General features: G+C 37.1%; 1 protein-coding gene and 1 pseudogene across 1 annotated transcript in view; both read right to left on the bottom strand.

Moving 5' to 3' along the window:
• The window catches only part of NUP210L (nucleoporin 210 like), a 118,554-nt gene that overhangs the window by 82,365 nt on the left and 9,180 nt on the right, over positions 1-27,009 (bottom strand). Inside the window, exons 3-12 of the mRNA XM_069078190.1 lie at positions 25,844-25,975; positions 24,868-24,961; positions 23,979-24,129; positions 23,510-23,642; positions 21,772-21,930; positions 16,353-16,421; positions 15,583-15,689; positions 14,644-14,784; positions 11,675-11,812; positions 10,877-11,032 (exon numbers count right to left, since the gene is read on the bottom strand). Coding sequence (XP_068934291.1) covers positions 10,877-11,032; positions 11,675-11,812; positions 14,644-14,784; positions 15,583-15,689; positions 16,353-16,421; positions 21,772-21,930; positions 23,510-23,642; positions 23,979-24,129; positions 24,868-24,961; positions 25,844-25,975 — 1,280 coding nt within the window. The remainder of the gene's footprint in view (positions 1-10,876; positions 11,033-11,674; positions 11,813-14,643; positions 14,785-15,582; positions 15,690-16,352; positions 16,422-21,771; positions 21,931-23,509; positions 23,643-23,978; positions 24,130-24,867; positions 24,962-25,843; positions 25,976-27,009) is intronic.
• On the bottom strand, positions 1,944-2,695 carry LOC138153820 (peptidyl-prolyl cis-trans isomerase A pseudogene; annotated as a pseudogene).

Here is a 27,009-nt window from a genome sequence, read left to right on the forward strand (position 1 = left end):
AATAAATGAACTCTGAAAGTTCTATATCTGATCATCAGCTGTTGTCAGTCTACCTCCTCCTCTGTCTTGCAATTCCAACCCAGTTCCTTGTCCTTACTACAATCTCCAGTCCCTTCAGCCCTCAGTTCTTTCCCAGGCCATTGCCTTTGCACTGGCTATACTCTCTTCCTTTCCACATCTTGACCCTTTAGTGAATCAGTTTATTTTTCTACCATCCTCTTTTCTTCAGTCCCTTGCCCCTTTTCTTTCTTTCTTTTTTTTTACAAGGCAATCAAGGTTAAGTGACTTGCCCAAAATCACAAAGCTAGTTAAGTGTCTGAGATTGGACTTGAACTCCAGTCCTCTTAACTGCAGGGCCAGTGCTCTATCCACTGTGCAACCTAACTGCCCTGTTTGCCCCTTTTCTTATCAAGGATCTTGCCCTTCTAAACCTGAGCCTTGGATTATTCCCATCATTTACTGATTTCACTCCTATGCATGTGCTGCCAAACAAATTCGAAGAAAAATCACAAAAATGTGCTGATTGGTGTAAGGGGACAGACTATCCTGCTCACTATGCCAAATATAAGGGGGCAGAACATTATGCCCTATTTATGCCAATTGTAGGGTAGCATAAGCTCCAAGAGAGAATATTGAGGTACCAAAGAGAGAGGGGTTCATACCATCTTAATAGGTTTTACTAGGGTTAATTGGGTTGTTTAAGGGAGTCTTCTCATAAGAGGTCAGTTGTCCTGGGCAGTAACAAGACAAAGTAACATCGTGGATCCCTGTGCCAACCACAGACCAGGTCAGGTATTAGATACAAAACAGGTTAAAATAGATATCAGATATAAAACAGAACAAAGAAGGCACAGTGGCAAGATGACCCAGGATCATATGCAAGTTTTCCAATGGGATATTTTAAGATTCTTTTTCAGTTTACATTTATTCAAGGTAGCTTATACATTTTCCCGTGAAGTCACAGATTACATTCCTATTCTGGCCTACCCCTGTACAAGTGGATCTACAAATTTATATTGCATAATATCAACTGGGTCCTAACTGTGGTAAGGTAATCCCTTTATAATAATTCATTGTCCCACTATGGTTAAAATTTCCTTGAGAAAACCACCTACACTAGGTGCTTCCACTTCCTTTCCTTTCACCTTCTTCTTAACTCTCTAAACTGGTTCTCAACCTCATCATTCAACTGAAACTGTTCTTCCCAAAATTATGAATAATCTCTTAATTGCCTAATCTAACAGCCCTTCTCAACCCTTATGCTTCCTGACCCCTCTACAGCTTGTTTCTCCTCAATACTGTCTTCCCATTAGGCGTTTGGGATGATTCTCCTCGTTCTCTTTCTACCTGCTGGACTACTCTTCTATTTCCTTTGCTGGATTTTCATCTAGCTCATGCCTGCTACAAAAGAGGCTCTATCCTAGGTCTTTTTCCCCTCTCCTCTATACTATTTCATTTGGTGATCTCTTCACCTCCCATAGACTCAATTATCATCTCTATTGTAAATGATTCCTAGTTTACTTAACCAGCCTTAACCTGTCTCCTGACCTCCAGTTTCATGTCTCCAGCTGCTTTTTAAATACCTCAAACTAGATGTCCTGTAGACATCTTAAATTCATCATGTCTAAAACTGAACTCTTTTTTTTTTTTTTTTGCTTTTTGGCAGGCAATTGGGTTTAAGTGACTTGCCCAAGGTCACACGGCTAATACGTGTTAAGTGTCTGAGGCTGGATTTAAACTCAGGTCCTCTTGACTCCAGGGCCAGTGCTCTATTCACTGTGCCACCTAGCCACCCCCTGAACTCATCTTTTGCCCCAAATCTTCCCCTATTCCTAACTTCCCTATTACATATTGAGGATACCACCACCCTCAGTCACCTAGGTTCTCAATCTAGGCATCATTCTCAACTCCTCAATCTCTCTCATCCCATATATCCAATATGGTTTTTTTTTGTAGTTTAGTTTTTATTTCATAATCATAAACTTAACTCTGTTGTCTAGCCAGACTTGTGGAAGGAAAAAGGAAGTGAAATCCAAAGAGAAGTGCAGCAAGTGAGAGCACAAAGATTACAGGGTATAAGAGCAGATAGGATTTGGGGGTGCTCTCTCCGGCTACAGAGGAATGATTTGATGGTTAAGACAAAAAACAAAACAAAAACAACTTATGAGAGCTGTCCACAATCTGCGATAGTGATCTTCTTGCTGGTCTTGCCATCCCGAGACCCGAAACGCTCCATGGCTTCCACAATGTTCATGCCTTCTTTCACTTGGCCAAAGACAACATGCTTGCCATCCAACCAATCAGTCTTAGCAGTACAGATGAAAAACTGGGAGCCATTTGTGTTGGGTCCAGCATTTGCCATGGACAAGATGCCAGGACCAGTATGCTTCATGATGAAGTTCTCATCAGCAAATTTCTCCCCACAGATAGACTTGCCACCAGTGCCATTATGGCGTGTGAAGTCACCACCCTGGCACATGAACCCAGGAATGATTCTGTGGAAGCAGGATCCCTTGTAACCAAATCCCTTCTCTCCAGTGCTCAGAGCACGGAAGTTTTCTGCTGTCTTTGGAACCTTGTCTGCAAAGAGCTCGAAAGTAATCCGGCCCAGGGGCTCGTTATCGACGGCGATGTCGAAGTACACGCTAGGATTGGCCATGGCCACAAATGCCGGTGCTAGGCAGAGGAAGAGGCGGCGGGGATCGGCGTCCAGCGGACGGAACCAAGAAGAGGACTCCGGGTGGCGGCGTCTGCCTCCAATATGTTGTTAAGTCCTCTCAATTCTACCTTCACAACAGCTTTCATGTATGCTCCTTTCTTTTAACATTGCAACCTGGAGCAGACCTTCATCACTCCCTCCTAGACTATTCCAATAGGCTTTTAACTGGTCTCTCTGCCTCAAATGTCTCTCCACTCATCTGTCAAAATTGTTCTTCCTAAAGTACAGGTCTAACCATATCATTCCTTTATTAAATTATCTCTAGTGGCTCCCTATTACCTTTAAGATCAAATATAAAATCTTTTGTTTGGCATCTAAAGTCCTTTATAATCTGGTCCCCTCCTACTTTTCCAGTCTTATTAAACCTGTTGTTCGGTTGTATTTGTTATATCTGATTCTTTGTGACCCCATATGGGTTTTCTTGGCAACAATACTGGCATGGCTTGCCATTTCCTTCTCCAGTAGACTTAAGACAAACAAAGGTTAAGCCACCTGCCTAGGGCCACAAAGCTAGTGAGTGTCTAAGGCCAAATTTGAATCTGAGTCTTCCTAACTCCAGGCCCACTGCTCTCTCCACTGAGCCACCTAGTTGCCTCTTAAAAACTTACCTTATCAAAATTTACTGCCTTATTAAATCTATTCTGCTATAAATACTTTATGATCTAGTGACACTGGCCTCTTTAATAGTTTCATACTCAAGACACTTAAAAATCTTTCACCGGTTGTCCCCATACCTGGAATTCTCTCTCCCTTCTCACCTCTATCTCTGGCTTCTCTATCTTCCTTCGAGTCCCAGTTAAAATGCCACCTTTTGCAAGAAGCCTTTCCTGATCCCTCTTAATGCTAGTGCCTTTCCTCGTTTATCACCTCCAATTTGTTCCATATATATCTAGTTTATACACAATTGTTTGCATCTTCCCTATCAGACTGTGAGCTCCTGGGCAGGCACTGTTTTATTTTTTTTTTTGCCTTTCTTTGTATCTCTGGTGCTTAGCCCAGTGCCTGGCACATAGGTAACTAGTTAAGACTTGCTAATTGGCAGTACCCAGCAGAGTGATGTCTGGCACGGATAATGAGACTAGCAAGGATGGAAAAGATGGAATAGCACTGTGATATCACAAGAAGACAGCCATAGTCCCCATGTCAAAGGGGGGAGTTATTCCTCCTTACATGTCCCCCTATTTATCCTCTTCTCACTGATGATATGTGTATCTGTAGGAGAGGCCACCCCAAGTTTATGAGGAAAAGGTTTTGTTGCTACTTTTCCCCCTATGACATTTCATGAAAGGCTTTTGCTTTGAAATGCTTGTGTCTTCTGGCTGACTAGTAGACGGGGGTAATCATGACTTATGGTTTCATGGGATGAAGACTGCACAGAGTACCTTAAATCATAAGTAGCCATTCTCTGGTATGTACCCTGGCAACCTTGGGGAGAGGGTACCACCAGGTGCTACATAACCTTTTAAAAGTTTACTGAACAATTCCAAACCTTTTCCCAGAATGGTTGAACCACTTAACAAGCTCTCCTACCAGTGAATTAGCAAACCAACCTCCAAACAGCAACTTCGACTCTGAATTTTACCAGAGACTTCTTGATTTTCCCAATCAGTGGATATACCAAAGGGACTAATTAGTGAATCCTATTTAAGTTGTTCTGTTAATGTTTGTTGTAAATCATCTAGCTTTCACACTGATTTTGTGTAGGAAAAAAACCAGTATCTTGTCCTGTAGCTGCCACACCCTCTAGCTCAGGCATCAGGTTCTGAAGACTTTTCCTCCTCCATTTAATTGCTAATACTTTCCCCTTTAAGGTTACCTTGTATCTATTTTGTATGCATCTTAAATACACCTATACCTACTATAGAGGCAACACTCACCAAGGGATCATGGAAGTTAGCAATTCATACTGCCTGTCAGGTATCCAGCCATTGCAATTTGTGAAGGTTCATTGGAGGGAAGGCTGACCTCTAATATAGCGAGATTAGGCTTACTCTTGCACTCCCTGGCTTGTCAACAAACCCCAGCCCTGGCCTTCCAGAGACTATGTTAATTACAGTAAATGCTATGGCTCATGTTTGGGTCTCCCTAAGAGGGGAAAGTTAAAGAGATATCATGAGATACCCACTGAACTGCATATATAAGTCAGGTCGGGATGATTTTTCTACAGAAAAATCAATGTTAAGCCTAGAAGAATCACAACATACATTGAGAAAGATTTAAACAGAATTATAACTTAATTTATTACTATGGTTTTCATCTGCTAGGAGGATATTATTTCAGCCTCATCAAAAATAAAACACTGGTGACAGGGTCTGGCTGAGAGCATGTATGGCATGAAGCATTCCAGTGCCTGAAAAAAGGTTGAGATGTGGCATCAGGGCAGAAAGAGATCCCAGGGAATTCTTGGATGACCTCTTGGTGAAGGAACAGTACCACCTGGCAGCCCTGCTGCCTACCACTAAGATCCAGGGAGGCAAGGATCATAGGCCCTAGCTGTGTGTATCTAATCCCAGGAAAAGAATAGCAAGAACTCTACCTTTGCTCCTAGTATGGAAGCTGGCAGTGGAAAAACCATGGCAGGAACCCCAGACCAAAGGGGAGCTGGGATTTAAGTCACTCCGAATCTACAGAGCTTACCAACAGGCTAATAGTGATAGAGTCCAACAGTCTATTGAAACTCCCAACCAAGGACAAAATGACAGACCCAGGGTCAGGAACTTGCAGCTCTCAGACTAGGAGGCCAATGAATAGGCCTCACACCAGTTTGGGAAAACTGAAAGCTTGCAGGCCCCCAATCTGAGCTGTGAAAGCAGCAGAAGTACATAAGAAGATGGACACTCAGGCCAAACATCCTCCCCACCCCCTAGCACTCACATGAAGTCCAAAGTCAAGAAGGAGTCTGGAAGAAAAGCAAACCAAAAAAAGAACTTGGCCATAAAGAGTTCCTGTGGTAAAAGGGAAGTTCAAGATACAAACAAAGAAGAGAATAACTTAAAAACATCTCTAAGCAAACATTTAAAATAAAATGCACCTTGGAAACAAGTCCAATAAGAATTTCTAAAAAAAAAAAAGCTAAAAAATTATTTAGAAAACTGAAAGAACAGAGTAAAAAAATAGAAAAAGAAGAGAGAGCTATGGAAAGAAGATATGAAGAGACTTAACAGTCTAGAAAAAAGGTATAAAACCTCACTGAAGAAACTAACTCCTTGAAAATTAGAATTGGCCAAATGAAAACTAAAGGGTCAGTTAGACATCAAGAAATAATAAAAGAGGGGCGACTAGGTGGCGCAGGGAGTAAAGCGCTGGCCCAGGAGTCAGGAGTTTGGTTCCGGCCTCAGACACTTAAAACCCACACAAAAAAAACTAGCAGTGTAACCTTGGGCAAGTTACTTAACCCCAACTGCCCTCCAAAAGGCAAAAAAAGAGAAAGAAATAATAAAACAAAGTCAAAAGACTGAAAAAAATGCTGAATAGGATGAGAAAAGAATATACTTAATCTCAGATGTGCATAGGTCTCTCTCACAAAAACTGACCATGTATTAAGGGCACAAAAAACTCACAAATACAGAAAAACAGAAATATTAGATGCATCCTTTACCAACCATAATGCAATAAAATATTACATTCAATAAAGGGTCTTTGAAGCAAAGATTAAAATTACATGGAAATTAAATAACTTAATTCTAAAGAATGGGTAAGTAAAAGAACAAATCATAGAAAGAATCAATAATTTCACTAAAGGCAATGATAATAATCAGACAACATACCAAAATCTGTGGGATACAGGCAAAGTAGTACTTAGGGGAAAATTTGTATCTCTAAACTTTTTCATCAATAAAAGAAAGAAACAGCAAATCAATGAACTGGATATTCAACTAAAAGAACTAGAAAAACAACAGATAGAAAACTTTCAATTAAATATCAAAATAGAAATCTTGAAAATCAAAAGCAAGATGAATAAAACTGTAAAAAAGTAAAAAAAAAAGCCAGTGAATAAACTTAGGAGCTAGTTTAAAAACACACATACAACAATAAAAGAGAAGTCATTAGCTAATTTGATTTTTAAAAAGAAAGTCAAATTACCAGTATCAAAAATGAAAAAAGATGGCATAAGAATGTAATGGAATACCATTGTACTATAACAAATGATGAGCAGACGGACTTCAGAAAAACCTGAAAATACTTAACATGAACTGATGCTAAGTGAAGGGAATAGAACCAGGAGAACATTGCGCACAGTAAGAGCAACACTTTGCAATGACTTAACTTTGATAGACTTAGCTCTTCTCAGCAATGCAAGGGTCTAAGAAAACTCTAAAAGACTCATGATAAGCACTATGGAATCTGAATGTAAATTGAAGCATACTATTTTCTTTTTTTGTTTGTTTCTTCTTTCTTGTGGTCCCTCCCATTGGTTCTAATTCTTCTTTACAACATGACTAATGTGAAAATACATTTAATATGAATGTATTACATGTTGAGCCTATATCAGATTGCACGCCCTATTGGAGAGCGGGGAAGTGAGGGAAGGGGAGAAAATTTAGAACTCAAAATCTTATGGAAGTGAATTGTCAAAAACAAAAAAAAATTAATTAAAATGAAAAAGATGAATTAAAGACAAATAAATAAAAGTACTTTTATTAAAAAAAAACTACTTTGCCCAACTATATGCCAATAAAACTAGAAAACCAAATGAAATGAACAAGTATGTATAAAAATATAATTGTCCAGATTAACAGAAAATAGAATCTTTAGATAAACCCTATCTTAGAAAAAGAAACAATCCATATATGAACTCCCTAAGGAAAAAAAAAAAACAGAATCAGATAGATTTACAATTGAATTCTGCCAAACATTTAAAAATCAATCCCAACATACTATATAAACTGTTTGAAAAAAAACTGGTAAAGAAGGGATCCTACCAAATTCTTTCTATGATACAAATATGGTCTTGATACTTAAACCAGGTAAAGTCAAAACAAGGAAAGAACTATAGTCCAATTTCCTTAATGAATTATCAATGCAAAATTTTACGTAAAATATTAGCAAGGAAGACTATAGTAATATATCACAAAGATCATGCATTATGACCAGGCTGGATTTATAATAGGAATGACCATATTAATAACAAAAACAACAAAAATCATGTGATTTTTTTTCAATAGATACAGAAAAGGCTTCTGACAAACTATAACATCCATTCCTGTTAAAAATATTAGAAAGCATAGGAATAAATGGAGTTTTTCTTAAAAATTACATGTCTATCTAAAACCAAGAAACAGCATTATCTGTAATAGGACAAGTTTAAAGCTTTTTCAGTAAGATCAGGCATGAAGCAATGATGTCCATTATCACCATTACTATTTAAATATAATAAGTGCTAGCTATTGCCATAAGATAAATAAAAGAAGTTAAAGGAAGAAGCATAGGCAAAAAATAAACAAAACTACTATTTTTTCTCCAAATGATATGATACTTTATTTAAAGAACCCTAGAGAATCAACTAAAAAAATTAGCTGGAAAAATGAACAACTTCAGCAAAATTGTATAAAAGAAACCCACAAAGATCATCAGTATTTCAGTATTTTTGTAAAATCCAGCAGGAAGAGACAGAAAGAAATTCCATTTGAAATTACTAGACAATAGAAAATACTTTGGAGATTACTAACTCAGACACACAGAAATACAATAACTACACAAATAAAGAATGATCTAAATAATTTGAGAAAAATTAATTTCCCATGGGTAAGCCAAGCCAATATAACAAAATGACAACACTACCTAAATTATTTTACTCATTTGTGCCATGCCAAACTACCAAAAGAATGTTTTATAGAACTAGAAAAAATAATAAAATTCATCTGGAGGAACAAAAAAATCAAGAATATTAAGAAAATCAATTTTTTAAAATGGGAAGGAAGGGGGCCTAGCAGTACCTGATCTCAAGTTATACTACAAGGTCATAATCATCAAAACAATTTGGTACTAAGTAAGAAATAGACTGCTTGGTGGACAGATCAGGTGAACAACATACAGAAGCAAATGAACACAGTAACCCAGTGTTTGATAAACCCAAAGATCCCTGGCTACTGGGGCAAGAACTCACTATCTGAAAAGACTGTTGGGAAAACTGAAAAAAAAAAAAAACCTCTGGCAGAAATGAGGTCCTGATCAATATTTCACACCATATACCAAGCAAAGCTCCACATGGGTATGGGATTTAGGTATGAAGAGTGATATCATAAATAAATTAATTAAAGAGGCATAAAAAAATTACTTGTCAGATTTATGACTAGAGCAAGAGTATATGGCTAAACAATTTTTAGAAAGGCTTACAGAAGGTAAAATGGGCAATTTTGATTACATAAAAGTTTTTGCACAAACAAAATCAATGCAGTTGAAATTAGAAGAAAAGCAGGAAATTGGGACAAAATCTTTGCAGCACTTTTTTTTTCTGATATAGGTTTCATTTCTAAGATATATAGGGAACTGAGTCAAATCTATAAGAATAAGTCGCTATCCAAATGATAAATGGTAAAAGGATATGAACACAAAGTTTTAAGAAGAAGAAATTCAAACTATCATAAACTGTAGAAAAAAACTGCTCTAAATCATTAATAATTAAAGAAATGCAAATTAAACAACTTTGAAGTACCTAGGTACCACTTCACATCCATCAGACTGGCTAAATTAACAAATGGAAAATAATAAATGCTAGAGGGGCTGTGGGAAAACCAGCCACACTAATTTATTGTGGTGGAGCTACAAACTGGTTCAACCCTTCTGGAAATCAATTTGAAACTATGCTGAAAAAGCTATTAAACAGTACATAGCTTTGATACAACAATACCACTACTAGTTCTATACCCCAAAGAAATCAAAGAAAGAGGAAAAGCACCCAAATACACAAAAATATTTATACTTACTATTTTTGTGGTGGCAAAGAATTGGAAATGCAGGTGACGCCCATCTACTGGAGAATGCCTTAACAAGTTATGATATATGAATGTGATGAAATACTATTGTGCTATTGTGTTTTTCTTTTGGAAGGGTGATGGAATAACACGGCTAATGTATAAATTTTTTTGTATGATTATACATAAGAGTAAAGAGTTTTGTTTTTCTTGACTTCTCAGTGGGTAAGAAAGAAAGAGGAAGAGAATTTGGAACTGAAAATAAAAGTGAATTTAAAAAATTTTTAAAAGAAAAAGAAAAGGAATATTAGTTTTATTTCAAATCTGAAAAGAAGAAAATTTCTCTCAGCAATGGTAAACATGTCACATACAGGTACATAAAAACCTGACGCTCACAATCTCTAAAGAACTGACATAAATTTATAAGAAAAATACCCATTCATTAAAGGATAAATGGTCAAAGCTAATCAACCAACAGTTCTTGAAGTCCCAATTCATAGCCCCAGGGCTGTTTAGTTAATAAAAAAAATAACAGCAACAATAAAACTAATTTTTTAAAAAGAAAATGTATAGTCAAAAATTAATTTAAGGGGCAGCTAGGTGGCACAATGAATAGAGCACCAGCCCTGGAATTTGGAGGACCCAAGTTCAAATCTGGCATCAGACACTTAACACTTGCTAACTGTGTAACCTTGGGCAAGTCACTTAACCCCAATTTCCCTGCCTTCCCCCCTCCAAAAAAGCAAAAAAAAAAAAATTAATTTAAGCCTATGCTCAAAACTTCTAGTCAGGGGGTGGCTAGGTGGCACAGTGAATAGAGCGCTGGCCCTGGAGTCAGGAGGACCTGAGTTCAGATTCAGCCTCAGACACCGAACAAACAAAAAAAACTAGCCGTATGACCTTGGGCAAGTTACTTAACCCCAATTGCCCTCCAAAAATCAAAATAAAATAAAATAAAATAAATAAATGGGGGTGGCTAGGTGGTACAGTGAGTAGAGTGCTGGCCCTGGAGTCAGGAGAACCTGAGTTCGGATCCAGCCTCAGACACTTAACAAACAAACAAACAAAAAACTAGCCATGTGACCTTGGGCAAGTTACTTAACCCCTATTGCCCTCCCAAAAACAAAACAAAATAAAATAAAATAAAATAAAATAAAACGTCTAGTCAGGAAATACTTGGAGTTAGAAGTCTAAACTCGAGTACGGTTCACTCAAGGGCAAATAGAGGAAGAGACAGACTTGCCTTTGTTTCTCCATAACGGAAGGGATTTTGCACATCTCTGGCCTGAACAGTACTGGTGCCCTTGAGTTGGCCTGCAGTCACCACTCCCTTTATGGTCACCATTGCCACTGTTTCATTGGAAGAGGTCCAAGTAAAGTTGCCACTACCACCTTCTACCTATAAAGAAGCACATTCAAAAAGTTTATTATCTCAAGAATAAATCTATGTGACCATTAAGGCAAAACTGTATTGGTGAAATAAAATTAAGAAAATAATTCCTTGGGGCGGCCAGGTGGCTCAACGAGTAAGAGCCAGCCCCAATGTCGGTATGACCTGGGGATCGAATCCGGGCTCAGATGCTTAGCACCACACCCAGAAATAACTGGCTGTGTAACCTTGAGCAAGTTACTTAACCCCAATTGCTTTAAAAAAAAAAGAAAATAATTCCTTGAGATCTTCAGGTGCTGTGAGATCATAGTAAAGAAATAGCGAGATAATAGCTAGATGTCAAGAATAATGTTCAAAGGGACAAAATTGCAATATTTGATTTTGAAAGTCAGAACACATAAAAAAAACGTATAAAAGAACAGCCTGACATAAAGATACAGGAGACCTGGGAACAAGAAGAGGCAATGAAATAGGAGATAACTCATCATGTGTTATACCTTCTAAGAGCAGAGTTAAGTAAGTATCAATAACTGAGCCATATTAGGATACTGGAGAAATCATTAAATTTAATAAGCAGTTTCAATAATGTCTGTTAATATAGGAATTCATTCAGACTTTTGTAATTTCTTATGCAACAACTGTACACCATACCTGCACTTTGTAGCGATAAACCATTTCCATAGGATGGTGAGGAAATGCTAAAAATGTGGGTGTCAGCTTAATTGGAAAGTAAATCTTCACTTCTTGCTGGTGGTTAATTTGATCCTCAAAGTAATGGAGAGCATCATCCTAGGAGAGAATGTGGAAAGTTATGTGAGGTCTGTCACTATGAAAGACATTTACATTCAGAGAGTCAACAAACTACCTATACTAACAGAAAGATAAGTAGCAATAGATATTACACCTGGGGTGAAGAGCTCAAACTACATACTCATATAAGTTTTGCAACTCATGATGCAAAAATAATATATGAAGGAAAATTAGGAAAATTCAGCTGAAAAGGGAGAATTACTTATCATGGTTCATGCACGGGTTGTGGTTAACAATTTGCCCATCAAGTAGCTAACTAGGCACTAAGTTCAATTGTTTCTGTGCTGTTAGGCGGTAGGGAGAAGTGATGTCAACATGTAGATTCGCAAATTTTTAAATTGGAGAATTTTTAAAATCATATTGTAAATTTTTGTTTAAGTTTCAGTGTCTAGATTGCCCTATCCTACATAGACCAGTTTACTAACAAGCTGGGTGACCCTCTTTTTACTAGATTATAAACTCCTTAAGAGTAGGGACCATACATGTCTTGTCTGATTTTTGTACTTCACTGTACACATTAGGCACTTTAAAATGTTACTGAATTAGATTTAAAAAGTAATTTCAGGAAAGTAATTGGCTAAAGACAGAAAAAATTCTTACTAATAAAAAAAATTCAGCTGCTACACTTTCAGACATAGGTAAAGTTAAGTAGAAACCAAATGAAATTGCTTTGTTGACCTAGAGGAAATGAAAATTAATGTCTACTGCAAAAGTGGAGCTGAAAAGAACAGGTACTGCTACACTGGTAAGACCTAGACCTATGTGCAACTTGTAGTAGCAGGTGTGGTATTTTCATTATTTTTGTATTCTAAGTCATTTGGCACTTAAATCAATATCCCAAATCTTTCTTCTGCATTTGGCAGAACTTTCGAACCAAACACCCAACTCTACTGACCTCAATTAGTCATCCATGGCACCAGGTACCTTTTCAGTAAAAATTAAATACCCTTAAAATTTTTTAAAGTGTATATATTAATAGGAGCCTAGAAAGGCACTGTTATGATGAACAGAGTGTCAGCCTTGGAGGTAGTAAGACCTGTGTTCTGTGTCTGTGACAAATATGTTACCACAGGCAAGTCACTTAACCTCTGAGTGTTCTGTGCAACTCTCTAAGAATATAAGTTATAGATGTAACAGCTGATTGGTAATGGGTAGAGTAACAGATTTGAGGTCAAGGGGATCTGAAATCAAATCCTGCCTCAGATACTTACTAGCTATGTGACCCTGGGAAACCCACCCTCTCAAAGCCTCAGTTTCCTCATCTGTAAAATGAGTATAATAATAGCACCTACTTTGCAGAGTTGTGAGGATCAAATGAGATAACGTATAAAATATTTTATAAACTTTCATATACTACATAAATGTGAGTAATTGTTATTATGAATAGCAGATTGCACTGATGAAGAGTTTCCTCATAGAGGGTTCCCTATGAACCAATGAAAGTATATGTCATATTAAAAAACAAAAACCATAAAATTAATCTAAACTGAACTTGCAGTTGATTAAAGATTCAGGTTCCCTATGACAGCTAATCAGTTATTTGTGCATTTTCTTATTACTAGGTTTTAGTGAATATAAACAAAGAGGTTATAGCAAACAAGTTAAGGAACAACTTCAAATGGAATTAGTCTGGTTCTTTTGTAAAATAACAAGGAAACTAGACTAAGAACAACCTCAAGAGAAATCAGGGTGGAATAGCAACAACGTGGCCAGTAAGGGCGAAAAACAACTGGATCTGGAATGAGAGGACCTAAGTCAAATCACAGATCTATATATCCTAGACTACAGAGGTGGGGAACCTGTGGCCCCGAGGCCACATGTGGTCTTCTAGGTCCTTGGGGGCAGCCTTTTGACTGAGTCCAAGTTTTACAGAATAAATTCTTTTATTAAGATTTATTCTGTGAAGTTTGGATTCAGTCGAAAGGCACCACTAGAGGACTTAGAGAGCCTCATGTGACCTCAAAGCTGTAGATGCTCCACTCCTGTGACCCAGAGCAAGCCTAGGTCACAAAGATAGTAAGCAGTAGAACTAGGTTTTATTTCAGTTTCCTTATGTGTAAAGAGAAGGGGGTTGGACTTAACCTCTAAGGTCAACTTCCAACTCTAAATCTATGATCCTATGACTCTTTCCTATTCTCTAATCTCTAGGATTCAGTAAGATATTGTTTTATAATTCCCAAGGTATTGAGTTTTAATAGTTCAGCAATGAAAATGGCAATAATATTAATAACAACAACAATAACAGCTAATATTTATACAGCACTCTGAAGTTATTAAAGTGCTTTAGAATCAGGTGATGTATATCCACCATAGGCTGATATGCCTGCCCCCCGATTGGAAAGGGTGGACATTGGAGAACTCCTCCCTGCACTCCATTTCAGCAGGCAGCCATCTCCTCACTTCCCAGCTGGCTGTATGATTTCATCATACTCTCACACCAAATACCCTCCCTTTTAAGCTTATTTTTATGTGTTTTATGTGTTGTTTTCTTTCATTAGATTGTGAGCTACTTGAGGATAGGGATTATCTGCCTGATGCATAGTAGGCACGTTAACTGCACTGTACTGCAAATGACAGAGCCTTAAAGTCAGGAGGGAGCTGAGTTCAAATCCCACTCTGATATTTAATAGTTCTGTGACCATGGACAAGTCCTTTCACTTCTTTTACCTTGGATTTCCTCATCTGTAAAATAGGGATAGTCTATACTTGTAGTTCCTACCTCACAGGGTTGAGATGAGATGATGTAGAATGCTTTGCACCTTACAAATGTCAGCTATTAAATACTACAAGAGTGATCTTTCGAGTCCTACCTGATAAATGATTGAAGTCAGGGTGGCTTTTATTACTGTGACACCATCTTGAAGAATTCTGACTACATGATAAGAGCCATTGATGGTAGATTCCTCTTCTTCAAAGTATGCCTTTGGAAACTGGTGTATCATCCTGAGGTTCTGAAAATCAGCCCATAGCAAACACAGATCTGCAGAGAGGCTCCCTTCCCAGAACCCTCTTAATCCCAAAGTGTCTGGGAGAAAAAAAGGTTTTTGTGCATTCATGGGGATCAAGAAACCACATCAAGATTCTTTAGATGCTAATATTCTTTAAAAATCTCTGGTCTATCAAATAGCTGGGCAGATTTATTTGAAACACCTTTAAGTTGTTGCAAAGAAAAATAAGAAACAAGACTGATTATACCATTAGCATAAATTGTGCCACTTTGCAAACTGTCTCAGCCATACTACCAAATAGCTGAATGACCCTGAGGAGGTAACAATACGCATGTTGGATGCCGTGATCTCTCATGTGCCTTCTAGCTCTGAGGTTCTATACCACCTATGGCTAAGTGGGCACAGAGCTTGCCATCATCTGTGTATATTGCAATCCCTAATCTAATGATGCCACTACCACCTCCACAGCCCTCTTCAGAGGTACAGGCCAGAAGTTTGACAAAGGGAGTCAGACCTCCCATTTCATCAGTGGGGATGCCTCTGAATTCTTATTCTAAAGCAACATTTATTATGACTAAACAATGTAATTTGACTTTTTGGTCATTATCCTTCAAGGATTTGGGTATTTCAAAATTGAAAACTACCAGCTTGCATCACTGAAAGCTGAGCAGATACAAAGAATAAATTTAATAAGGATAGTAATGTAGGTATCTATCAGGAGACCTTTTTTTGCCCACTCTCACTTAGATAAAGCAGAAAAAGGCTGCCTAAATATTTGAAACTTCCCACAGACACACTCACATCAGACACATAGACTTTGGTGCTACTTTTATCATACACTTCGACTGTAATGACATAGGTCTGCCCCACTTCCAGACTCCATCGGTCTCCAGGTTGGACGGTGAAACCTGTATAAAAACCAAGCAGCAGCATGTTAAGAGTGTGTTTTTCTGCCAGGCAATGCAAAACAAAATGATGAGGCCCTATAAACAGCCTGGTTAGTTTTGTATAGTAGAGATGGTTGCCAAAACAGACTCAGCTGTTCCCTTCAAACTGTATAGCTTTGGTTAATGTAGCTGAATTCTCGGCTCCAAAGAAGGAGTCACACTGGTGTTTGTGCAAAAAACAAAATCATGAACTATACTTGTAGCTCCCACTGGTGACAGACATGGCCAAGTTTCAGCTCCTGGAGCTGGACCTATTGTTCCACTGGACTTACAGGACATGTGGGACTTCTTTTTTCCTGCCGTGAACACAGCCTTCTCTCCTTTCCTGAATGAGGTATCTGACCCAAACCCAAGAGAGAAGGAAGCTTCATATTACATGGATCTTTTCTTCTAAGTTCCTCACAACCTGTTTCAAGATTTTTTATTCTAGCTGATTACAATCAGTGGAAATAAACAAGGTGAGAAATTGTCAAAGTAAAACTGGGTCTGAAATGAGTTTTACATGTCAGTTAACAAAATGGCTCTCAATTCTCCTGCGGATACTTTCTAATGCCCTCATTTAACTGATTAGAAAACTGAAGAAATTGAAGCTGAATGCTTTTCAGCTTTCTCAATAACCAATACCTAAAAATCCAGGTTCTACAACGTATATGGTACAGTTTGGGAGTCCAGACACAGACCGCATATGGACATCTTAGTTTCTGCTTAAGGAAAAAAAGTTATATATTGCGGTAGAGAGGCATTAAGATGCAGAAAGCTAAAAACTGTTTCTTCCATTATCCTTTTGATAGCAAAAACAAGAATGGAATATAAACTCCTTGAAAGTACAACCTGAGTTATCTGTAGCCTCAGTATCTAGTACAAAGTCTTGCACATAATAAACACTTAATATTTGTAAAAACAAATTGAATATGGTTAGATTGAGGAGCAGAATGAAGATTCTTTTGCACCATGGTGTTCAATATGGTACAGTAGAAGGGACATTGGACTTGGAAGTCAAAAGAGCTGGGGGCTAGTCTAAGTTCTACCATTTATTATCCACATGATGACCTTTGAGATTCCTTCCCACTTTGACATTCTATGATATTAGACTAATCACTTAACCACTTTGGGCCTCAGTTTCCTCATCCGCAAAATGAAGTCAGTAAAAGTGATCTAAGAAGGTCCCTTCCAATGCTAAGGATCTATTTATGGTCCCATAATCACAGGGCTGTTTCAAAGTTTGAAAATGAGAAAGGTGATACAGGAAGAAAAAACATTACAGTTTCTTTTTTATTACTCAAAGCAAGGTTTCATGCAAAAATTTTTTCCTTTTACAATCAGATACACAGAGTTACCTAATATTAATTTGCCTTCTTTGCATGTTGATTTTAAATAAATTAAATTAATTATTAAGCTCCTCCAATGTGCTACAAAGTACTGTGCTCAGTACTGAGAATGCAAACACATTTGAATATAAGTCCAAGTAAAACAGCTAGGTGGTACAATGGATCGAGTGCTGGGTCTGGAGTCAGAAAGACCTGAGTTCAAATACAGCTTCAGATATTTACTAGCTGTGCAACCCTGGGCAAGACTCTGTCTCAGTTTCCTCAAATGTAAAATGAAGATAGCAGTAATACCTGACTACCAGAATTGCTGTGAGAACCCAATGAGGTAACATTTGTAAAGCCCTTAGCCCAGTGTCCAGCACATAGAAACTGCTATATAACTTCTAGCTATAATGATTATTGTTGTTGTTACTGTTATCATTATTAATTTTCACATAATGCACATGGAAAATCAAATAAATGGTTTATGATTATAGAGTTTATTTCTGCCTTGTATTATTATAGATAATTTAAAGAAAACTATCATTAAACCACGCTGATTTTTAGTTTGTGATAATTGATTCAGGGACTCTGTACTTTATCTGTAAAGAAGGGGCTTGCTCACACATATTTATAATGATCATAGAAAAGTGAGATTTAAGGAAGATGTTAAAAGTCACCTAAGGGAACCCACTGTTTTCAAATGGTGTGGGGCACTCCAGAAGCACCAGAAGTCATTACATAGAAACAGTGACTACCATGCACTTGACTGGTTGGGAAGTACTTTCCCCACAACAAGCCCATGAAGTAGGACAGTCTCAGAGGATTAGAAGACTTGCCCAAAGTAACATCACTAATAAGTGGCAGCACCAGCACCAAGGCCAGATCTTCTGTCTCCAATTTTCAGTGTTCTTTTCCATTACCCTCAAAAAGAGCATGCTAATTTCAAATCATTTTTATATAGTCATTCAAGTAAAGTACCTGAAGACCTATGAGGTCACCATTTATTGGCCTACTTCTGGTTCTCACATATGTTCAGAAATAATGGAACTGTGTTTCTTTAAGAAAAAAATATATTATTCAAATTTCTTTTACTAATTTAAATATTTTTTCCTTCTAATTATTACAAATCAATATGTTCTACTATATTATTTATTATGGCTATTATGGATCATAGCCGGCTTTACAGGCACAATTATATTTGTTGATAAATTCCCTATGTACATCAACATAACCAAGACTAAGTTTTGGGCCAACTGATCCTTCTTAATATCTTTTCCTTATTTCATATCACCCAGATGTCTTCTGCCATTATCCTCCTTCACTTTTGCCTAACAATATAGCCTTAGGAAGGCTAATCCTTTTACATGCATAAGGATCCCATTGAATCTCTTCTTCAGCAGATGCTTCCTCTATCATTTCTACTCTCTCACTAAGCTTCAGTCTCTCCCTATCTATTTGTTGTTTCTCTTGTTACCTGAAAATATACCTCTATCAATCAACCAACTGCCCTCCCCAAAGTTACCAATGATCTCTTAGTTGCCAAATCCAATGGCTTTTTCTCAATCCTCATCCTTTTGGACCTCTCTGCAGCCTCTCACACTGCTGGTCAGCTTCTTCTCCTTGATACTCTAGGTTTTCGTGAACACTCTTCAGTCTCCTTTACTGAATCTCCATCCAGGTCATACCTGTTAACCATGGGTGCAACACAGGGCTCTGTCCTAGGTGCTCTTCTCTTCTCCCTCTATACTATTTCACTTGGTGATCTCATCAGTTCTCATTAATTCAATTATCATCTCTATACTGATGATTTTCAGATCTACTTATCCTTCCCTGACCTCCTGTCTCACATCTCCAATTGCCTTTCAGACATCTCAAGATGGATGTCCTGCAAACATTTTAAATTCAAACGTCTAAAACTGAAATCATCTGTCCCCTTAAACCTTCTCAATTACCACAGAAGGTAACACCATCTTCCCAGTCCCTTGGTCTTGCAATGTAGGTCTTATTCTCAAATCTTCACCACCTCACCCCTCAAATCCAATCCAATCCAATCCAATAAATGTCAATTTCATCTTAGTAACATCTCTCAGAAATGCCTCCTCCTCTCCTCTGACATTACCATCACTCTACTGTAGGCCCTTATCTCCCCACATCTGGACTACTGCAATAGCCTGCTGGTGGGTCTGAGGGCCTCAAGTCTCTCCCTACTCTAGTCCATCTTTCACTAAGCTACAAAGGTGATTTTCCTTGTCACCCCCTACTCAATAAACTACAGTGATTCTCTATCATTTCTGGAAGCAAACAAAAAATCCTCTGTTTGGCATTCAAAGCCTTTCACAACCTTCCCCACCCCCTTATCTTTCCAGTCTTATTACACCTCATACCTCATTATGTACTCTTTAATCCAGTGACACTGGCCTCCTTGCTGTTCCCCAAACAAGATACCCCATTTTTCAACTCTGGGCATTTTCACTAACTGTCCCCCATGTCTGAAATAATTTCCCTCCTCATCTGTGCCTCCTGGATTTCTTCAAGTCTCAACTAAAATCTAGTCTGCCATAGGAAGCCTTTCCCAATCCCTCTGAATTCCAGTGTCTCCCTCTGTGGATATTTCTAGTTGATCCTATATATAACTTATGTATATATAGTTGTTTGCATGCAGTCTCCTCCATTAGACTGTGAATTTCTTGAGGATGGGAACTTCCTTTTACCTTTCTGTCTACCTTGCAGTACTTAGCATAGTGCCTGAAGCATAGCAGAAGCTTAATAAATGTTTATTGTTTAACTATTGGCTGACTGACAAAAACTATATACCAGAAAGGTCGTTCATACATAAAAAAGTCAAGAAGATGGATTTTTCCCACTCACATTTGAAGTACAGGAAGTCATACTCAAATTACATCCCATCACATGCTAAGAGTAACCTTGGTACAACCACCCAAACTAAGATAGCCCCTCACCGTCATGAAATGTCTTGGTACCCAAGGATCCTATTGGTACTACTTATAGTTTTCCCTACAGGGTATAAATGAAAAAAGATAAGGGTGGTATACTTAGGAGGAAAATTTTTAACCCCTGGCAGTGAAAAGGGATAGACTAAGCCCTGGGACCCAAGGAATAAAATAATGGGAGTAATTGTGGGAATTCATCTCAGAATAGAAAGATGGACCCCTGGATGGCTCACATTGGCAGAAGGTGCAACCCCTACAATTCCTTACCAATATCCCCTAGCCCAATTCGTACCTCTTAATACTCATTCTCTTAAATCCCCAATCAACCGAAGCCTTTGTCTCAGGCCCATCAGTGGCTCAAAACTAGTGGAATTCTCCTTCCCACTACTTGGCAGATGAAAGGAAAGAAATCCTGCTCCTACTACAAGGGTAGGGGAGATATATTACTGTTGTCCCATATTAAGACTAATAATGTATTTCCCCATACAAACATTACCATGGTTGCTAGGCTTACAGAATTATTAGTAAAGTATTATGTTTCATATAGAATATGGGTTAAACAGACTTTTATAGGTTGAACAGAGAACAAATGAACTTTTAGAACACAGTCTGTCTGTAAGTTGGGAACTGCTTTATTTCAAATGTCAAATATTTCTAAATGCAAAACTGAGGGATGCAGTCCAAATCACCATTTGAATTTTTTATCAGTTTTAATATTAATTTTGTGTATTTTTACTGAACAGATTTTTATGCACATGCCTCTCAAGTCAGCTCCTAGAGAGCAGCTGTTAGTGAACCTTAAGAAAATTATTCTGAAAAGTCATCTCTCAGTTATCCATGGTAATTTGGGAGAAACAAAATCAAATAAAATCTACAGATTATTCCAAAACTTCATTCTCCCCATTTATTCAACTTAAAAATAGAGCTATGGCTACTAATAAATATTATGCAAACTTAAATTTAGTCTCTTCCTTTTCCCTACCTTTCTAGATTATATTACCTTCCAGAGAGGTACAACTGAGGCTGCTATAGAGCAGAGAGAAAGACAGAGAGGAAGCAGTAGCAAGAAGCCCAAGTATTCTGAAGAGTCCACATTATACACACGTTTCACAAGATCCCAAACATGGAAGGAAACTCAGTGTTTTAAATTCTACTCCATACCTGAATGGGAGTCCTCATTACCACTACTCTTGTAAATGGACATTGAGCTTACCCTTGGAAATGCTCAATGAGGGGAAAACTTGCCACCTAGGGTGTCACCCCTTGCATTACTGGAAAATTCTATTTATGATAAAGTTTTGACTTAGAATGAATTGAAATTTACCTCTGCGGTATCTATCCCTTGCTCTTAGATTATAGCCAATAGGACAAGCCAACTAAATTTAACTCCCTTTTCCAAAGGACAACCAACCCTTCAAATATTTGAAGACAAATATATCTCCTGTTCTCTAAAATAAACATCCCCAATTCCTTTCACCCTTCCCTTCTTGGCATAGAATTCAGTTTCTTCACCAACCCAGCTGCCCTCCTTTGGATACAGTCCACTTAGTCAATAAGTGAAATTCATAGAAAACAAAACAGTAGATATTCCAGGTAATATCTTTACATGGTTCCTTGCAAAAGAGGCCTACAGAAAGTCAACACTATTATTGAGTACTATAGATTAGCGATCTTAAATGACATGTAATGAATATTCCCACTAAACCATTTTACCATAGATCAGGCCTAGCACATTCAAGTCAACAAGGAGTTGTGGCAGTTATAATATTATCAAAAGGATACTCTTATGGACAAAGACCAGATTAGTCTGGCCTAATTGAAGAGCAGTTACTGTGGCTGTTTTCTCATCCAGCGAAGCTACCTCAACAAGGACGGAACTGCTAAGTGTGACTTTGTGATCTTGCAGTTCAAGCTCATAATGTTCCAGAGGAAAATCGACCTCTATAAGAAATGGAAGATACAGCGAGAAAGCAATGTAAATCAATAACGGCCTAGCCACTAAAGATTTATAAGAAAATCAAACCTCAAGGAAATCAGGTAGAAGGTCTAAAGGAAGAAACTAAACTCTCTACTTCCATTTTCTATTTCTACTGTGAAGATCTTTTTTATCTATTTGCAAAGGAATTGTGTATCTATTGTGGTAAAAACTTATACACTAATAGTCTGGCAGGTTGAGGAACAAGAGGTGGTGACTAATGCAGTGAAAGGACAGCAATGAGAAATGTGAGAATCACCAATACACATTTTATAGTCCTCACAGAATTTGTGGGACAAATGATTTTTTATAACAACTACAATGACAAGACTGCTGCTTGATCTTCAAAATAGATTTCTAGAGGCTTTTTTTTTTTGGAGGGGGGAAGGCAGGGCAATTGGGCTTAAGTGACTTGCCCAAGGTCACACAGCTAGTAAGTGTGTCAGGTGTCTGCAGCCAGTTTGAACTCAGGTCCTCCTGACTCCAGGGCCACTGCTCTATTCACTGTACCACCTAGCTGCCCCTAGATGCTTTCTTAAAAACAACCTTTGCAGTTAAGAATTTAAAATCACTTCCATGTCACCACAACAAATTCTATTACAATGAAAACTATTGCACTGAAACCCCCATTATTTCCAAGTCTTAATCACACCTTGTTTATCTCACATGACATTAGTGTTGAATAATTTTATACTACTACAAAGTGGTTGATTATAAGTACATTAAATAGAATTTGATTTATACTTTCTTATGACCCTATGGTATTTGGAGTTTATGTCTTCAAATAACCACACCTATATTTAAATCTCAAACCACATAGCCATGAAATTAACATATCCTACATATAGTTTTTTATTAGATCAAAGATTAGCATAAATCTAAATGTTAAAACATTATTTTAATTTAATTTTACATTTTTACTGCTGATGAAAAATCATTTTATTTTTATGAGAAAAAGGGTTAAGTGGATCATGAGAGCTATTCATAATTATTGGAAGGGTTGTCATAGAAAAAAAGTAATATGTAAAACCATTAATCTCATATTCAGCTTAATTTTTAAAGAAATGTATATATGAACATTATGAATATTAAAAATTGTCTTTACATTTAACTGGAAAAAATATCTTAAGATAAAAAAAGAAGGGCATAATAAATTTACCATGTTGCTTTAAAAATAAAATAAAATAGAATCGCTTCCATGTTCTCCAAGAAACTTCTCTACTATTTGCTAACTGGGACCTCTGCAAGTCCAGCAGGTTATTGTGTTTGGTCCGGGAGAGTGCAGTCTGAAAACTGTTTGATAATAGAGAATTCAGATGTTTTTAAACAATGAAACCAAATCAGCATCTTAACTATGTTGTGATCCAGTTAAAGATATGCTGACTATGTATAATACTGGCATAATACTGGAATAAGTGCAACCTGAAAACATAAAGTGGACCCCACACAGACTTAATTTTAAACTGTCTTTATTTTTGCTGCTATTGGAGAAAGATTTATCAAAATATGGAGGCAAAATGAGACTGTGCAAAGACCAATACCTACCTGTCATTTTCCCCTGAACTATCTTAGCAACTCTGTATTTAATATATGCTCCTGCCAAAAGGTAGATATCATGGGATGGTATAAGGAATATATTCTCCAAAACCAGCAGACGTATCAATGCAGCTGACACTTTCTAAAAGAGGAAAAAAAAAAGACATTTAAGCTTCCATATGTGTGCCCTCAATGGCATTGTTAAAAGCAACATTTTAAAATAAACTTTTATATCCTAAATTCCACCTTCAGATAATTTTAAGGGCAACTGTGTATCTTGATTATATATTAATTTTAGTCACTGATTAAGAATAAGAAAGTAAATGCTTTTTTTTTTCCCTGGGAAGGTAAAAAGTGATTGAAAAGTAAGAAGGCAAATAGGTGGAAACTAAAAGAAATGAGATTTTAATTTGTACTGAACACAAGAAACTACACATAAACAAAATTTGTGCACTGAAAGTTTATAGCATGAGTTTACCTTATAGAAAGGTTCATGTACACGAACTTTTATAACCGCTGCACCTGTCCTAATTCCAGACACCAGAATCATATCCCCTTGTTTCCCTGCTTTTTCCATCTCAGCTATATACTTTGGTGGAGAATATTCGGCTTCAGAGTATCTCAGAATCCTAGTAAGACATTATTAAGTATGCATTTAATAGAATCAGAAAAATAAATTTCTTCTAAAAATGGTGTATCTCCAGTGGCTTTTGAGGAGAAAGAAGTCTAACTGTCCTTCCTATAAGAACTATGAGGAATGAGTTTACTTATTAGATATCTGACTAACCCTGAAATAGGATTGGAAATCTGGGTTAAGAACTACCCTCTGTACTAACAACAGAGTTATTTACAATAATGGATGTTTTTAGCTATTAGCTAAAATAGGAGAAATAGCACTAGCAGTAAGACTGTTAAATGATACATCTTGACTAAGTGTGAGGTACCAAAATGTCCCAAGTCCTTTTTTCCTAACAGCGTATTATGATTTAAAGAATACTTGTCTCATAGTCCAATGAGATATATGATACATTATCCCCATTTTAAAGATGAGAAAACTGAGGCTTAAAGAAAGTGATTTCCTCAGCATCAGAGTAGGCATTCAAACGCATGTCTTTCAAAGTCCAGCGCTTCTTCCATTACATTACATTGTCTCTTTTCTTGTGATTAGTTTGGGATGAGGAACATCCAGACATACTGGATGCCATCTTCTACTAGAAATCTTCCTCTTCCTAATAATCTATCTGCTTCCAAAAATGTCCCAACAGCAAGGCCATTAAAACCCATGAACATGGTTGCCATTCAGTTTGCTCTCCAGGAGCAGATGGGTTCCTCCCGAACAGATGGTCTGTGTTTGGTTAGGGGGTTACCTAATTTTGCTAGACAGCTCTACCCTTTCTGATTCATCATCCTTGGCAATACTCCACTCGAACATCATCCCTGCCAAACTACTGAATGTGTTTCCTGTAGATCAAAACCAAAAACAGAAAGAACAGAAAATACAAATTCAAAAATAGCCAAATACTGTGAACACAGAAGCTAAAACCTAACCAGCAAATGTTCCTTCATCTGAAGATACCTAACTACTATTACAGAAAAAATTAAGACTTAGCTCATAAACCATAGCACAGAGGAAGTAAGCACTTTGGCTGTATAGCTCTGCAGAGCAGAGAGAATTCAGGTTGGTCAACTTCCGGTTGTCAAACGTTAAGCTACATAGTCTTTTGTTCCTCTTTACTAATATCCCTTGACAAATGGATAAGAATGACCCTGAAGTCTCCTGTATGGCTGGCAGGTCTCTTTTCAACAGGCTCATTCAATCATAAATCACAATGACATCTAAGTACCTGAGTATTTCTAATATTTTCACCTTTTACACTGAAAAAAAAATGTCCCTCTTTTAAGCAATTTTGGAGAAAGGCATAATGAATTAAAATGTCTTAAACAACATGACAGCATTAGAAACAGCATAGAAAATGCACCATAAAAACAGTAGATTACTGTCTTACAAGATAGGGTATAATGAAAGATAAGTACAAGCTTTGCATTTTGCCTTCAAGGTCAAAAGGATGAGACTTAATCTAGCCAGAAATTCCAGAAAATGTTCTGAAATGTTTACGTAGGAACCATTCGTAGGAGCTCAATTGTATAATTTGGATAGAATTGGGACTAAGACCCTAAATTATACTTATAAATGTGAATTCCTCACCTTGAATTTATTCAATCTGAGAAAAAATTTGTTTCAACCTACTTATTTCCTAAATGGCATGTTTTAATATGCTAAGTATGAGATCAAAGTTTCTGTCCTTTAGAAGGCTAATGGTGACTCTTCTTGACATTCTTTACCTTCAGCATCCAATGCTCTCACCATCAGTTCCAACGGAGAATCATCCACGTAAAGTTCCCGAGTTCGAGATACAATTTCAATGCTGTCTATCACATCAACCTTAACATCACAGCGCAGTTCGTGGTCAGTCACTAAAATGAACCCAGAACTAAGAATTTAATTCAACAAACCACAAATCTGTCAAGTCTCCCAAATTTTTACATAAAGCTAATTCTAATTTGAATGAAAGGAAAAAGTATAATGTTTGTAATAATTTATCAGGGGACAATCTATAAGATTTCCCATCTAAAACATAAGATGCATTAGACATGCAGATACACTGTCAATGTACCTAAAGTGTGGTCCAAAGAACCATGTCATAAGTCACAAACTTACAACCAGGAAGGGCCTTAAAGATCATTTATGTGATGCCCTCCTTTTACAGAAGAAAAAACTAAGGCTCAGAGGTTGTGACTTGGTCAAGGTGACAAAGGTACTCAGTGGCAGAGCCACAATTTGAACCAGTGGCTCTGACTCTAAATCCAGCACTATTTTCAATAAATCTGTCACACTGCCTCATGCAAAGTGTACAAAACGAACTGATTAAATTAACAGATATTTTATATGTGTTTAATTGCTTAATGTATTTACTATGTAGAAATATTACATGTTCTATCCATTTATTCCTTATACAAATTTTCTTATAGGCTCCATTCCTTTATTCTGTTTTTGCAAAATTTTAAGGCCAATTTTATTTACCACAATGATGAAGCAAATCTAGTAAGGCTGTGAATATCCCAATATATACACCATAGGGGAAAAATATCACTTAAGGACCCATATAAATAAAAAGCAGCTTATGACATATTTTGGTGTTTTGTTTCTTCAAGAAAAATGTAAAATATTCAACTTACCTGACATAAAATTAATAGGAAAATATAAAAACGAGTTTCAAAAAACTTCAGTTTCATATTATGGTTAGGTAAGGGAGAGAGAAAAAGAGAAGTAAAGAGAAAAAAAGGAAGAGAAGGACACTCAGATGACTGGAGGAAAGAATAAATCATGGAAATGGAGAGTCAGAGAGAGAAACAAGGGATGAAGAGACAAATAGAGTACAATAGTTTCTTGTCTGCTTCAGTTATTTCTCCTATGCTTTGTTCTCAATACTATTTATAAGCCTACACTT

This window comes from Petaurus breviceps, unplaced genomic scaffold, assembly GCF_028583685.1.
Source record: "Petaurus breviceps papuanus isolate PSGF00001 unplaced genomic scaffold, PetGlider_PUasm1.0 91023, whole genome shotgun sequence".
NCBI lineage: Eukaryota > Metazoa > Chordata > Mammalia > Diprotodontia > Petauridae > Petaurus > Petaurus breviceps.